Source organism: Gymnoscopelus braueri, assembly GCF_963280865.1.
Source record: "Gymnoscopelus braueri genome assembly, chromosome: 14".
In the NCBI taxonomy this organism is placed as follows: domain Eukaryota; kingdom Metazoa; phylum Chordata; class Actinopteri; order Myctophiformes; family Myctophidae; genus Gymnoscopelus; species Gymnoscopelus braueri.
The window spans coordinates 25973254-25989195 of NC_137619.1; the positions used below are offsets into that span (position 1 = coordinate 25973254).

At 40.2% G+C, this 15942-nt stretch overlaps 3 protein-coding genes across 3 annotated transcripts in view; 1 reads left to right on the forward strand and 2 right to left on the reverse strand.

The window, feature by feature from the left end:
• LOC308099846 (attractin-like protein 1) overlaps positions 1 to 15942 on the forward strand; it is a 404123-nt gene that overhangs the window by 74529 nt on the left and 313652 nt on the right. The window lies entirely within an intron of this gene.
• Positions 1925 to 6448, reverse strand: LOC308099844 (uncharacterized protein). Its single transcript, XM_080448663.1, has 3 exons — positions 6225 to 6448; positions 3478 to 3655; positions 1925 to 2252 (listed from the first exon to the last, which is right to left on the reverse strand). The coding sequence occupies exons 1-3, from the start codon at positions 6423 to 6425 to the stop codon at positions 2086 to 2088; spliced, it is 546 nt and encodes a 181-aa protein (XP_080304789.1). The 5' UTR covers positions 6426 to 6448; the 3' UTR covers positions 1925 to 2085.
• Positions 6453 to 14250, reverse strand: LOC308099989 (uncharacterized protein; the record flags this gene model as incomplete). Its single annotated transcript, XM_080448890.1, has 11 exons — positions 11365 to 14250; positions 10621 to 10738; positions 10257 to 10357; positions 9974 to 10051; positions 9808 to 9885; positions 9267 to 9365; positions 9104 to 9160; positions 8290 to 8382; positions 7627 to 7689; positions 7020 to 7082; positions 6453 to 6580 (listed from the first exon to the last, which is right to left on the reverse strand). Exons 1-11 carry the CDS (start codon positions 11615 to 11617, stop codon positions 6453 to 6455), a joined length of 1131 nt encoding a protein of 376 aa, XP_080305016.1. The 5' UTR covers positions 11618 to 14250.

A 15942-nucleotide genomic window follows, 5' to 3' on the forward strand; every position in this document is an offset into this window, starting at 1 on the left:
AGGAGACATACAATTTCTCTATTGGTAAAAGGTTTGTGAACGAGTGATCTTAGTGTTAGTGAATCAGGGGCTTGGTTCATGACAAAAGGCAAGAGTTTATGATCTTCAACAGAAAAAATCAGCCTGGACAAAGCTGTAGCACTATAGGTAGTGTTGCAGCCTCTCAGTCCGAAGGTTGAGAGTTCGATTCCTGTTACGGGCAATAGGATGTGATGTCCAATAAATCCATTATGTTTCCATCTCTCTCTCAAATCTATTCAATTTCCATGTCTCTCTCTCTTCAATCCATTCCGTTTCCATGTCTCTCTCTCTCTCTCTTCAATCTATTCCGTTTCCAATGGCTCTCTTGCTCTCTCTCTGTCTTCAATCTATTACGTTTCCATGTCTCTCTCTCTCTCTCTTCGATCTATTCCGTTTCCATGTCTCTCTCTCTCTCTCTCTCTCTCTCTCTCTCTCTCTCTCTCTCTCTCTCTCTCTCTCTCTCTCTCTCTCTCTCTCTCTCTCTCTCTCTCTCTCTCTCTCTTCAATCTATTCAGTTTCCATGTCTTTCTCTCTCTCTCTCCAATCTATTCCGTTTCCATGTCTCTCTCTCTCTCTCTCTCTCTCGCTCTCTCTCTCTCTCTCTCTCTCTCTCTCATCTATTCCGTTTCCATCTCTCTCTCTCTCTCTCTCTCTCTCTCTCTCTCTCTCTCTCTCTCTCTCTCTCTCTCTCTCTGCTTGTGCGGGACAGAGGGACAGTGTGTGTGGTCTCCTGGAGATGGGATCCTAAAACTCGAGTCAGGCTGTGCTCACAACAAAACGCTTGTCAGACTGTTCACAATCATTTTTCATTGATGTGTGCAGGTATGACATTTTAGGCTGCTTAACTGAGTAAAATCTATGTATTCCACATTTACCAAATTAGGAAGTATCTCCAGTGTGAATTCTCTGGTGTGTTTTAAGGTTGGACATCACAGAAAAGTGTTGCCCACACTGTTCACAGCTATAAGGTTTCTCTCCAGTGTGAATTCTCTGCTGTGTGTTAAGGCTGGACATCACAGAGAAGTGTTGTCCACACTGATCACACCCATAAGGTTTCTCTCCAGTGTGAATTCTCTGGTGTGTTTTAAGGCTCGCCATTTGAGAGAAGTGTTGTCCACACTGATCACACCCATAAGGTTTCTCTCCAGTGTGAATTCTCTGCCCAGATAGCAAAATATGGGTGAATCAACGTTGAAAAATAGTCGGCCATAACGGTTGACTCAACGTTCAATCTCAACGTTGAAACTGTACTGAAATCACAACGCCATTATTATTTGATTCAACGTTGTGTTTCAACCACTAACTAACACTATATCAACGTTGATTCAACCATCATCTAAATGGTATTCTGCATGCTGATTTTAGTTGATTTTATGTTGAATCAACGTTATGACTCAATATTGATTCAACCATCATCTAAATGGTAATCTGCATGCACATTTTAGTTGATTTAATGTTGAATCAACATTAGGAATCAACATTGATTCAACCATCATCTAAATGGTAATCTGCATGCACATTTTAGTTGATTTTATGTTGAATCAACATCAGGAATCGAACACTGATTTAATTTATAAATTGATTATACTGAATCATGTTAGGAATCAATATTGATCCTGATCATCCAACAACCTAATGGTAATCTGCATGTACATTTTAAATTATGTGTATGCTGATATAGTGTAAGGCTACATCTTGTTCAAAGTTACCTTACATTTCTAAAAATATAAAAATAAAGACAGACAATATGATTTGAATCTTCACATTTATTGAACCAAGGCATTGGTGAAGAAATCACAGATTGGGGCTTTAACCTTTGATTTTATGACATATCAGAGACATTAGGGTTTTATGGAAAATGCTTCTAAAAATGTTGCTAGTTTCCCCACTTCAAATGCTCCAATCTTTGAAAATATTAACCGAAAATAGCCGATCTACAAGCTCTCAATGCGTCTGATTGGCTATTTTCGCTGTGCAACTTGCTTCCATAGAAGACATGCTGGCTTCTATGGATTCCAAAAGACTGAAATCAGTCGTGCCGACTGAGAACTTTAATTCATGCCTTCAGGGAGGGAGGGAACCTGCAGAGGTGCCACCTGCATCCGGTCCCTGCTGCTCCAGAGCATTTCTCGGGATGCCTCCCTGACGGCTAGGCGCAAACTGCAGCCAAGACTTGACCGTCTTCTCAAAGTTCAGTTGAGTTAATTTTCGGTCCGATCGTTGAGCAGCAGCTGAAAGATAAGATAACAAGAAAGCACATGGGATTTAAACACTCAATTTTGTATACATATAAAACACAAAGACACTTAATCTGCAGCAGCCAGTGCGGGTTGGCTAAAAGACTGGACTGGAATTTGAAATTAGCATCTAAAGCTCACCAATTGCATACACTTTCACCAGCACCTGACTCCAACCTAAACTTTTTTTAAATATGAATTTAGGAAATTGTGCTCAACTAGTCAACAGGAGATTCTGAGACATGAAACAAGGACAGAGAGAAAAGTTATTCAATACATTGTAGGTGTAAGCCTCACACAGCTTTATGTTCTGACCCACCATCAGTCATCCCTCACGCCCCCCCTAGTGATACTTAGGCCCAATTTACACTGGCAGCCAAATCCAGCCTGTATCTAGCCTGAATCAGATTTGAGTCACTTCCAGAGTGGAATTAGATTGGTTAAATCAGTCTAAATGCACACATCCGAGTTGAAATCCGATTTGAAATCTGATTTGAAACCACCTCCAGAGGGTTCGAAATCTGATTCAAATCTGATTTCTAAAGATCTGTCTCAGTCTGAATGCAGCAACCTGATCTACCCACCCAAGTCACGTATTAAACTGTCCAAAACGTCACTTGTAGCGCAACCCAGGTGCCACAGACTTCATTATAGAGGGGGGAAAAAAGAATTTAAAGACAAGTTCATAGAATGGTAAGACCAACATCTGAAAATAAAACTTAAACAAAACAGAGGATAATTCTACACCCCAGGTTCATAGGGGCCCACAGCATGAATACTGTTCATGACATCCAACATGTCTCCGCACTCTGTGCCTGCCACAGTTTGTGTAGACAGAGTTTACAGCTGATCAACTGGTTATGAGGGGAGGGGAGGGGCCCTTGGCAGCCTCATTGCTCTCTGCGAATTTTACTTGGAGGCTATTTATGCCGAATGTATCATATTTTTAAGTTTAATTGTTATAGCACGCGCAAAATGTTAAATCAAAGACTGCTAAACAGCTAGATGCACCTTAAATAAGGGAATATGTGCAATATCTCTCTCTCTGTGTTTACTGTTTTTTGTATTCGTTCAATTTTGTGACTTTTCTTTTTGACTTGTTAAATGTTACATTTATGCAGTGGCGCTCTAACTCCAAGACAAGTTTCTCCTACGGGAGACAAATAAACAAACCTTGACCTAAACTTAAACCATTGTAGCTTTGACAGAGGAGACTTACCCAACAAGCAGCTTTGCATTTTTGTTTTTTTGAAGGCCCTCTTGAAGATGGAACACCTCTTATCATGTTTGCCGGACCAATTGAATTTACTGGCCAGGCCATTGGTAAGCGCTGCAGCCAACATCCGCCGGATGAGGTCGCAGGTGTCGGTGCCTCCAACCAAGGCCAGGCGAGAAATCTAGAAAAGAAAAAAATAGAATATAATCAGGTCACTTCTTTAGCCACTTAAACTCAATCATCAATGAATTCTTAAACCCCAGCATTGGTAATGTGAGGAAAGCTTCTGCTGAAAATAGAAGATCAACAAGCTTGTGTTTTGAGCTCGTCGATCAACTATTTTCAGCAGAAGCTTTCCTACCAGAATAGACACTAGTATTGAGCCTTGAGGGGCTTCGGATAACCATATGGGGTTCAAGTGGTTAAACTGTTGTATTTGTGCTGTTTCTAGATGATTTGTTAGAAACAGCACTCATTTCATGAACACAGAACAACTTGCTACACCGACATTCCAGTATTAGACCATGGGACCGGCAAAATGTCGTGCTCATCAAAAGGGACGAAACATATGTGGTATCATTTTGTTCGTAGGACATTCAGGAGAGAGAAAATGTATGATTGCAGTTTCAGATGCGTAGCTGAATACCATTGTAGGGGTATAATTTTAATATGCAAAACCACATAATTCATTGTTGTCTGAAGTTCAAAATCATTACGTTTTATGCACATTTCTGAATTTCGTACCATGGAAGGACATCACCAACATCATAAAATAACTATAGATAGGCTGAATAGGCTCTGGTAGCCATAACGGGCAATTAAAATTGACTGCCACAGGTTCTGAATTTAACATCATAGAATAATGAGTGATACCTCTTTTTATGGGTTCACGAGGATGTAGAAACCATTTAGACATTACTTTGAAGAGTCAGGAACTCTCAAAGACTATGTTGTACCCCAATTTACAACTCAACTCAGGAAAACATGTAAATGAGAATCACACAACTAGACCTAACTTAAGATAAAATGAGCACACACACACACACACAGAGTACACAAGCATGGTACACAAAACCACGCACGATTTGCAGACATCTGTGAGAGTGTGGTTCTGCCATATACTACATTTACAAGATAAGTGCTTTTGCTGGTTGTGGAAAACTGAATGCACCAAGGTTATTGAAGAAAAAACTGAATTTTAGCAGATATTCAAACAACTTGGCCAGACTTGAGAATGTTTCAACAGAGCTCTTTGACCGACTGCAGCAGTTTACTTGTAGCTGGTTCCTGTCTGGAACCACCTCCAGTGACATGAACATCATCCACTACCAAATATTCTGTGCAAGGAGAGGAGAGGCTGATTCCAGTCATCTCCCACCACATACAGAATGCCTTCTCCATGCCCTCAGCGCTAATGACCAGACTAGAATATGGAGATGCTCTCTGAAGACTCAACCATCTGCACCAGATCCCATGCAGAGTGGATGAACAACAGCATCACTGGATGTGCAAAGCCCAAACAGCAGTTATCACAGCAATGTGCCGGGATATACAGACCTCGGCAAACTCCTGAACTATCCAAACCAAGTCCCGTAGTAAAATTCACTGCCTACAGATGAATAGGACAGTTCTGATGAGGAAAAGATTCAGTAGTTCACACCATGTTGAATTTTATATGCTTGGAATATTTGTAATTATTTGTTAAAACAATTGAAAAATAAAAACTAAGCTCATTTATTGTTCATTTGCTACAAAACAAGTATCATTGATTGTGGGGTCAACATTAAAGTCAAGGCCAAGATATGCCAATTCTGTTAACATTTTGGATCCAAAATGACCATGAACATACGACACTGAACTTGAATTGCTTCAGTCACATCATAAATCATGTCAGCACCCCATAGAACATATAATCTCATTCCAAAATCATCCAAATATACCCATTCGTTGCTGGGTCTTTTTTATTGTTATTATAATTTTTTTAAGATATCAGATTTTTCTTTAAAGATATCAGATATAAGGGCCAAAGAGAAGTAATCAGCTGCTTTTCTGACATTGCTATCATATAATTTCATCAACTAGAAACATTTAGCAATACAGAAATCACCTGCAACATTTGTCCCCTGTAATGATACCGATATAGAATCTTGGAATAAAGAGTGATGCTGCTAATTAAAAACTGAATTACATTAGTGACCTCATAAATCAACACAGCACCCGAGAAAACATACTTTGATAACGGAATCATCCAAATTGACCCATTAGTTGCTTATGCATTCATTATGTACCACATTATCTTCATAAGATTAGGTCATATTATAAGGGCCTAAAACAAGTAATCAGCAACGATTTTGACATTGCTATCATATAATTTCAGAAACTACAGAAATGTACCAAAACAAAAATCCCATCCAACCTTCGTCCCTTCTAATGAGCACGATATGCAAGGATCAGGGCTCGGGCCTATGATCTATATTCAAGTTCATGTAGGTTGTTAAGTTCAACCACTTTAAACCCCATTCAGACCGGGAACACATTTTGCTGTTGTACAGTATGCAGCAACATATTTGTTTTTGTAATCTTTGAATAATATTTGAAGTTTTTCAGAAAACTTAGGTCAGGCCTAAATGGTTTAACCCTGCTGTACCAATTATGGTCATGTCAACATGACCAAATGACGAAATGTGAGCAAGAGAACACTGTATTATCTACATTTAAACGAATGTAGCGCAACCTGACCAATAACTTACCATCTGTTTACGGACAGATTCATCCTCGAGGAAGGATTCTGCCAGCAGGAAGTCCTCCTCTGTTGACAGGGGTAGCTCGATGGGCATGGGGGCTGCGGCTGCGGCTGCGGCTGCTTGTGGGCTGCCCTCTGCCAGTTGATGTTTAATGAGCTGGACATCCCTGGACAGCTCCTTCACCTCCACGAGGACCTCTGCTAGCATGGTGGTGATTTTCTGAAGGGCAATGTCTTAAGAAAAAGAACATTGAAAACCATTAGATGACAAATTAATATAACCTGTAAATGACTTGTGAAGAATTACACTAACAGACTTGCCTTTTAAAACCTGCCTGGTGTCACTGCTCTGTCCGTTTCCATCTGTAAAATTAACATTCATGCAATTTAATCGTTGCGCACATTTTGAAAGGTGAGTGTGGCTGTGTATCAGAGGGAGGGAGTGATTTTAGCTAGAAATCTTAAGCTGGTGTCGATCCCCTTCCCTACAGCTTTAGTAAACAGAAAAAGGCATTTTCAGTATCCAATCAGGAGATAAAAGTAAATACAGATAAATTGAACACAGGACCTAGAGTAATGGAAACAAGGACTGAGGGCATTGTGTCATTGTTGGCTTTTAGCATTGTTGTATAACTGTGTCCCTGTACTTTTTTACAAATAGTTAATAAAGTATGCAATCAAAGGAGAGGGTTAACAAAATAGTGAGCAATGATGATCATCAGAATAGAGATCTATACTTTTCACACACACACACACACACACACAGATCAGAAGGTGTTTGAAATGTTAGACCGCTTCTTACCATTGCAACCATTACCAGGCACTGGCATTGGGTGAAATTGGCTGTAGTTCCCACTACAGAAGTCTAGAGGAAAGAAAACAAAAAAACAAAAGCTATAACACTTGCATAAAAACAACAGACAAGTTTGATTTAACCCATTGATGCCCGAGGCCGACTCTGGAAACGCCTCTAGGGCCTGACTTAAGGTTCCTAAAAAACTTAAATTCGTATTCAAACTTAACAGTCATGTTGCTACATGTATCTTCCAAGATGGCGACAGCTAAAAAAGCAGCAACCGAACCGGAGTCCCTTCGTTCCAATAGAAATATGCTAATGATTCTAGCATTAAGGTGAAGGAGGAGACGACCCAAAGGACATCTTGATTGCCGTTAGGAACATGGAAACTATGGATATCTTACAATATCCAAAGTTTGGAGGACACCATTTCTGACAAAGTTGCAGCGGCCATCAAAAAGATGGAAGCCATCCATCGAGAATTTAACAAGGACATCACAGAGCAGCTGTATTGCACAGAGAAGCCGAACGACCTTCTTGCCTCGGAAGTCTACGAATCACTTTACATTTTTGTAATGAATTGAGTTCCTTAGTGAAGAATACAATGGCTTACCATTTTGTGCACTTTGTGGAGGACCACTGGGGGTGTTGTACTGCACCGCGTGTCCATATAACCCTGTAGAAACAAAATAGCTATATTTCACTACAGCTTGAGTAGAAACAGCCTGATGTGTTAGGGTATTATGTTGTCACCAAAATCTGAATTGTATGTCCAGCCATACTAAAACTAATGTGTCAAACAGTGTGTGTGTATATATATATATATATATATATATATATATATATATATATATATATATATATATATATATATATATATATATATATATATGCTCATATTCCGATTTTTTTAAACGCGAAAATGAGCGCTGGGTTACTCCTTTTATAACCCGAATATTTGGTCATGTATACGGCTATCGGAATATCCTAATCAAACGTGCTTCCTGTGCATGTTATATTCCTATAAGGAGTGCCGCGCAAATAGAGACATATGGTCAAATGGAACGTCAGACGTTCGCATTCTTCGCTGTTTTGATGGAGATTATCTCAACTGATTACCATTTACCATGTACGTAAACGGGATAACCCTGTTCGCATGTAAAGACCTTATTCCGAATTTTCAGTAGCCGGAAGATTGACCAATAACCCGGTTAGAAGAAAGGTATTGAGTGCATGTAAACGTAGCCAATGACTCTGAAAGAGCATAGTGTCATACCTGTACTTGTAGCTTGCTGTGGGCTCATCAGCTGCTGGGCATGGACAGGTCTAGGTTTTATGATCTGCAGTTGTTGGTACTGCACCGCTTCAGCTGAAAAACACAGTAGGAAATACACAAAGCTGAGAAGTCATTGGTATATGATGCTATTGTGACCTTTCATGTGAGGAAATGTTTCATTTTCTTTAGAGTTTACAATATAAGCACTTAGCTGACGCTCAAAATCCAGAGTGACTTTTATTAAGCAAGGCAGTACATCAATACATCAAGATCAATGCATCAAAAGCAAAGACATTGTATTGTACATACATTGTACATCTAAGGAAAAAAACTAACTTATATGCAAGGTCAACGAGCAGGTGCTATGGAGTCTGCAGAGGTGAATCTTCAGGCCACGGCAGAAGCTAAGGATTAAGTCTGCTGTTCTAAATGCAACATGAGATTATTCCACAGTTTGGGAGCCAGGGGAGAATTGTTTAGGACGAGTGATTTTTTGTCCAGGGGCTTTTAGCAAGGGTTCTGTCAGCATCCCTATATTAACTGATTTGAGGCCGGTTGGGGCTGTAGGATGTGAAAACCTAAGTTTTGCTTCCTCAATGTGTGCATTGCAGCGCCCTGTTTTAGTGATTCAGAAAGAGCATGGTGTCATACCTGTACTTGTGGCTTGCTGTGGGCTCATCAGCTGCTGTTGGTACTGCACCGCTTCAGCTGAAAAACACAGTAGGAAATACACAAAGCATATTACTAGATTTATTACATTGGAGCGTTCTGTTTCCCCGAACATTACTGTTCCTTAAAGGGCATGGTGTCATACCTGTACTTGTGGCTTGCTGTGGGCTCATCAGCTGCTGTTGGTACTGCACCGCTTCAGCTGAAAAACACAGTAGGAAATACACAAAGCATATTACTAGATTGAATACATTGGAGCGTTCCGTTTCCCCGAACATTACTGTTCCTTAAAGGGCATGGTGTCATACCTGTACTTTTAAAAGCTTGCTGTGGGCTCATCACCCGCTGGGCATGCAGGTCTATGGGACGTTTTGAGACGTGCAGCTGGTGGTACTGCGCAGCTCCATCTAAAAACACAGTAAGAAATACACAAAGCTGTGAAGACTTTGAGGTATATATGCTGACCCAGGAATAAAATAAAAGGGATGAAAGCAAAAGCACTGCGACAATTTTAAGTTCATCAAAAATTTGGCTTATTAATGGCATAATGTTAACAGTATTTGACTGTCAACTGTTCACGATTATGAACTTGCCCAGGTGGCGATTGCCGATAATAAGTAACAGATCTACTCAGGGGAAATACTGACAAGTTGTGACTCAAACATGATAGGAATTGTATACCAATAATACTCCATCTAAAAGCATGGTCTACAACTACAACTACATATAGTTTTGGCATTACATCTGAAATGCATTAACACATTTAATTTAGATAATATGGCTTCTGTAGCATGCATGGTGCCAGCTAGCTCCTCACAAGAATAGACCATCGGATATGGGTTCACGTACTGTTATTTGGGTCACAGGACAGCGAATCTGTATCAGTGGACAGCCATTCTACATGGCTATAGCTGCCATCCGATACATCTAAAAAGGTAAACCAGACAGAATTGAAGTTACTGGAAATTGTGTTTAAACAGTTACCAAGATGTATAAACATTCATAACTACACTACCTTGCATTTCCTGCTCTAAGGACCGCACAGAACTTTGACCCTGGCTGGAATTGGAGTGTCTTGATTTTGGCGTCTCTCCTACAACACAATTTAGTATATATTAGTCACAAATCACAATGTATGTATTTTTGGCTAAAACTATATAGAATGACTGCAGCCAATGCAATACTCAGTTTGTTGGTAAAATGTCAGACAGGTGTAATTGGTTTTTTAACTGTAGCAGTGAGCAGTTCTAAGATTGCCTATGTAAAATACATGCATTACATTTAGTCAATAGGCCTACCTGGGAAATCCAAGTGAGGTGGTTTTGCAAACCGTTGTTTTTTGTCACTGTCAGCACTCCATTGGTCATCAGAGTCGGAGTTGGCATAGCTGGGATTTGGCCTAAATACAATTGACAGAAATTTAGTCATAATGTTTGTTAGCCAAGTCTACAGTCTCATACAAAGGACCACAATAGAAACAAGCCCTCTGGCCATTTTCTGAGCTGTGTAGTTTACTTAATCCATGTGGCAGCATAAGCTGAGCTGTGATTGGTGTGATATCGTGGTGGTCAACATAAGGACAGATGTACTGACTAAATCTAGACAACTCAGCTGGACCCATCATGACAATGCTGAGGGGAGAAAAAGAGGTTATCACTTTACTTGGATTTTCTTTTCTTCTTCCCTTGCTGATCTCTTTCATCGTCTGTTTCTATAGCAGAGGTAGGACACGCTGTTGTGACATATTTTTTCTCTCTCCGCTTGGCTTCAGCATGGTTCTCTGAGAAGTACAAGGGAAAATGCAAATTGACATAACTGCAAAAGCACACGTGAATCTGTAGTTGTCATCTATGCTGCTGCATCTGATGGCAGGCAGCCAGGGGCGACGGTGGCTCAGGGGTAGAGAAACCGTCTTTGGAACGAGGAGGGATCCCGGAAGGTTCCCAGTGCAAACCCGGGCTCCCCCTGGGTTACTGTGGAAGAGTCCTTGAGCAAGACTCTGAACTCCTAGTTACTCCCGGTGAGCAGGTTGGTGCCTTGCATGGTTTCCTCCGCCATCGGTGTGTGAATGGGTGAATGTACTGCACAATCTATGTAAAGCGCCTTGGTTAAAGGCGTTATATAAATGCACCATTTACCATTTACCAGCCTAATCCAAATAGGTTTTACTCTTATGTACCTGCACACAAGATGTCACAACAAAGTACAACTGTATACTTAGATTAGTTTTGTACCATAAATTAACCATGGCATCCATTTTCTGGTCATGTCCTGAAGTGTACATACTTGGAAATGAGCAAACATTACACAAAAATAGCTGATCAACAATATCATAATGTGTCACGTGAGAGTCTCCTATATGTGTATATATACACAAACACGGTATGTCTTGCACAGATTACTCACCACAGCTAGTAAGTAGGCGCACATCCGTGTAGACGGTCCACTTTTCATTTGGTTGCATTCTCTCTTTGATGGCTTTTGTTAATGTAATTTTAGAAGGGGGCCATAACAGCATCTTCTCTTCGGCTCTATACCAACTCTTGAGAACCACTGCTGTCCCTCCACTGGGGAACTGGGCTACCGAGTACAGCACCTCACCATCCATCTTAAAAGGGCTATGGATGAAATGACAAGAACTACCCAATGATCTCTTCATACAAGCCTTTTCCCATACTGCCCTACAAAGCCAAAGTTCAGTAACTACAAAATAATGTATTGTTATAGGACGTTTGGAGAGAATCACTTAATTTGTACCGCAAGGCGCCAGCGGCCGACAACAAGTTTACAAGTTGTTTGCAGTTAGGGTTACGTTTAGGTATAGTCTTAGTGCGGTTAGGGTTAAGTTTAGACATTGTTTCAAAAGTGAGAAGTGACGGCGGGGGGGAGGAGGAAGACTGGATCTACTCAAAGCCAGGTCTGAATCATCAGCAAGCAGGTGTGTGTGTTAGCGCCAGCGTGAAGTAACGCCCATTAACAAAATATGAAAGCAGGGGAGAGGGGGCTGCGGTGTAGTAGAAAACTAGCTCCTTGTCTTCAAATCGTTATGACTCTCCACAAACATACTGTAACATATATATAAATTAAAACATTTGATTTTTCAATTGGCCAGCCAAAACAGGGTATATATTGGACTAATCACTGACCAAAAATGTAGTTACTTTGGCTTTGTAGGATAGGGACAGTTTGGTTATGCTGCAAAATGAAGCAGCGGGATTGCTATTGCACCATCTCCATCTGGATAGAGAAGACATTTCCGCTTGATATGGCCAAGCCTACATATTCCTATAGTCTCTTGCAACCCACTGACCTTGTATGTTCCAATGTATGAGGACTCACAGGGATACATGTAATACGGCTGTTTGTGTCTGTACTTTCTGTAAATTATATATATACCTTCCTCTGACTTAACAATATTCTCTACTAATGCAAAAACATCTTCGATCTCAATACAGTTGTCTCCCTTCTTTAAGGACAGAGTAAACAGATGAGTGGAGACCTTCCTGTACTGTTGTGATGAAATGAACTGTGGAGGCACAGGACCATCAGTGTGGATGCTATGCAATATCGGATCACTGGTGGGACATAGTGCTCTATGTGGAATTTCTATTTCAGACAACCTTTTTACTACCTGTTGTAGAGGCTGATGTGGCTTGCGTAGAAGATGTTTAATTTGTCCAAGGTGGTTTTCAAATGGGAATCCTGAGATATTATCTAGAGTGCCAAACTTCCTGTATTCCTCAGCTAAATGAATAAGCTGGTGTACATTGTACACAATCTCATCTTTTCCATACAAGGCCCCAAAGTGTTCCACAAATGAAACCATTAATTTGTGTGCAAAGGCCAACCTCTCCTCAGAAATGCCAGGGGACAGCAACACGTACATGCCGACAGAAAACAACATGAAGTTGTCGTACAGCTCACTGGGGAGGGAACCCTTCAATACGAGAGGACCCCAATACAACATGAATGATCGAAACTCAGTAGCTTTCCATCTATCTACCTCTGACAGTGCCCTTGGTTTACGGTTAAATTCACAGGGCATGTGCGGACGTAGTGAGATCAGTTTACCTGAAATGGTTTCTACAGTTTGGGAACGAACCCTTGTTGCCAACTTTTTCCCCTTTAACCACATATGAAGCAGTTTCCTTGTTACTCCAAGACAACAGAGATGCATGTAATCAGTTGGAAACATAGAAACCATTTTAACCAATCCAGATAAAGGGCTCTTCCCATTGTGATGTTCCTCATCAACCATGTCATCGAAACTGGAGTCTGTCCTGAGTCTCACTTTTGTTTCAGGATATGTAATTTTGTTCCTCCATACACCCTCCTGAAAACACTTGTCACAACCCGAATATCCATTAAATGCCTTTGTCTGCTTAATATAGGCTCTAGCCGGAGCATCACAAATGAAAGAAGAAACCTGTACATTAAATAGCTTGCCATTATAACTAATGCCATTAGACAGTACATTCTGGAGATCTTTGACAAACTGCTCTAAGTACTGAGAAACACTCTTTGGCTTACTAAGACCACAAAAAATGCCAATAACAAATGGGGACTTGCTGTAATCACATTTGAGACAACCAAGTATGGGCCAAAACTGAAGTTTAGAACTTTTGAATAAGGGTAAGCCATCTATATTGAACTGTAAATTAAATGTAGTCAGGGTTGCTGGTAAACTCAAACATGCCAACCGTGAAAGTACACCTTTAACAATACCAAAATGATAATACTCTCCCCCTTCGATGGTAGTGGTATGTACATGTTTCTGTGTTCCAAGCAATGTTCTTCCGTCTTTAGGAAGGGTGGGATGAAAGGTCTTCAAAATAGACAGCAAAGAGGACAGTGCAACCAGAGAGACTGAATAGTTTGTTGCCCAATACTTCAAACTTGTCATGAGTAAATCTTCACTATTCTCCTCACTGTCCGAGCCAATTTCATTTTCAGATTCAATATTGTCATCCTCAGCTACACTTTCGAACTGTACATTTGTTGAGGCCTTTGAGGTTTTGGAGTTTATGTTTTCACTCTGATCACTAATTAGCGTTCTGTTTAGTGGCAAGTCTGATGTAGTTGGTAGATCTAGCAGGGACTCGGACGTGGTTGGGACAGCCACAGGATTCGTGCTCCTCAAACAGTGAAGATTTGCATTGGAATTAACAGGTAAATTAGAATTAGCAGCAGCAGCATTAAAATCATTAATGATATCCTGCTCTGTGTCTTTCACTAGTTTGCCAACTTTACGCTTTTTAGCCCAGTAAGATGCCATTATCTTTGTGATGAGGTGCTGTAATCATTATAAAGAAATGTTGCCCGTTTACTTTGCTGTAATGGACTCAGCTTCTTTCTTCAAATCTGCTTGTCTCGACACTGACACCGATCCTGAAAAAAGAAAAAGAGTCCAAATGAATGCCAATTCAAATAAATGTTAAAATATAGTAGATGAAGGGTAGAGCAGTGGATCCAGGACACAAACAAGTGAAAACAGAAGCTCTACAAGCTCACAACACAACACTTTGCGCCGCATTGTACACTTGAAGATCAGCTATTTCACTACTTTGAAACATTTGTTTTCTAATATACGGAATTTCTTAGCAGACCTAAAGAATTGTCAGTATGGAGACCTATTGCAATAATAGCTGGTACTGCAACACTTGATTTGTGGTCATTTGTAAAAAAAAAAAAAAAAATTGAATTAAAGGATACTGCAACATCTTAGATGTGGGATTTCAAACAATAAGAGGGAGAACTGCATTGCACAGTAAAACTAAACTAAACATTGCACAGTTGTAAATTTGGATAAAAATATGGCGAGTTATTATCTTAACTTTCTAAAATGTCAGCGTATTAACCCAACAATAGCAATGCAGACTGATACCAACTGGACTACAATAGTACTTCATCTCTGTAAACACAAGTCCAAACTTCATTCATACTTCAGAATAGAAAGCTTAGAGAGCCCATTATTTCCCTATCCTTAATAATTACACTTTTCTGACTTTAGCAGATCAAACTATATAAAATTAAGTAGTTACCCCTCTCAAACACGTGTTTATTTCACGCTGTCGCCCAGAGGGTTTCATGCTTTTGTTGGCTTCGCCAAATTTAGCATTTAGCAGAAACAAACACACACACCAAAGACACCAATATGATCGCATTTGATTGGCTGATTTAGCGACGTCATTCAGTTACAATGAAGACGATTGGTCTGTTCACGCACCATTCTTGGCGCGCATCGGGCACCCATTAGGAAAACATTGCAAACACAAAGAACTATTAAATAATGTATTGGTTATAGGTCTGAGAGCAGACCCAGAACAGTTACAGTTCCCCGTGTACAGTACACTAACAAAATGACCGCAACGTCCGTCGAATCTACAGGTATATTTAGCTTAATAAATCGACGTACATATAAACATATACAAACAGACAAACATAAGCACAAAACAATGTTTATTTGCTTCACTTAAAACGGTTAAGATACAAATAATAAATCAAACTTACTGTGCAAGACAGGCAGGGATTAGCCTCGGGGACACAGCGTTTAGGCACGGATAGCCTAAATCCAGTTGAAAATAAACTCACAGCCAGTCTCACACAGCTGCTGCAGGTCAGACGCGAGTGAGACGAGTGAGGAGGAGGAACAGGAAGTAGGTTGGGACATACCACTCAGCTTTAATAGGGGTATTGTGGAATGCTCCACTCCTTGTTATCTCTGTAGGCAACTTATATTTTTGTGGTTACAAATTATGCATAAACCGTAAGAGGAAGATTTAAAGCAAAATCACAACCCATTGTCCTCAAGGTATGGTGCTTAAGGCTTAATTTAAAATGCAACACCCCTGCCTATAAAATGCACTGACCCAGTCTCCTAAAGAGAATGAAGTGGGAGGAACCCATATTAAGAGGGACAACTGCTCTCATCTTTCAAATGTGAATTGCAATATAAATGAAATGTTATTATTATTATTATTATTA

What these genes read in the sequence shown, in the direction of transcription:
- LOC308099844 (XM_080448663.1), bottom strand. Translation starts at nt 6,425, where the DNA reads ATGCTAGCAGAGGTCCTCGTGGAGGTGAAGGAGCTGTCCAGGGATGTC. An exon ending in AATCTGTCCGTAAACAGATG is followed by an intron (nt 3,656 to 6,224) that starts GTAAGTTATTGG and finishes TTTCTTTTCTAG; the next exon opens with ATTTCTCGCCTGGCCTTGGT. An exon ending in AATGCAAAGCTGCTTGTTGG is followed by an intron (nt 2,253 to 3,477) that starts GTAAGTCTCCTC and finishes CTTATCTTTCAG; the next exon opens with CTGCTGCTCAACGATCGGAC.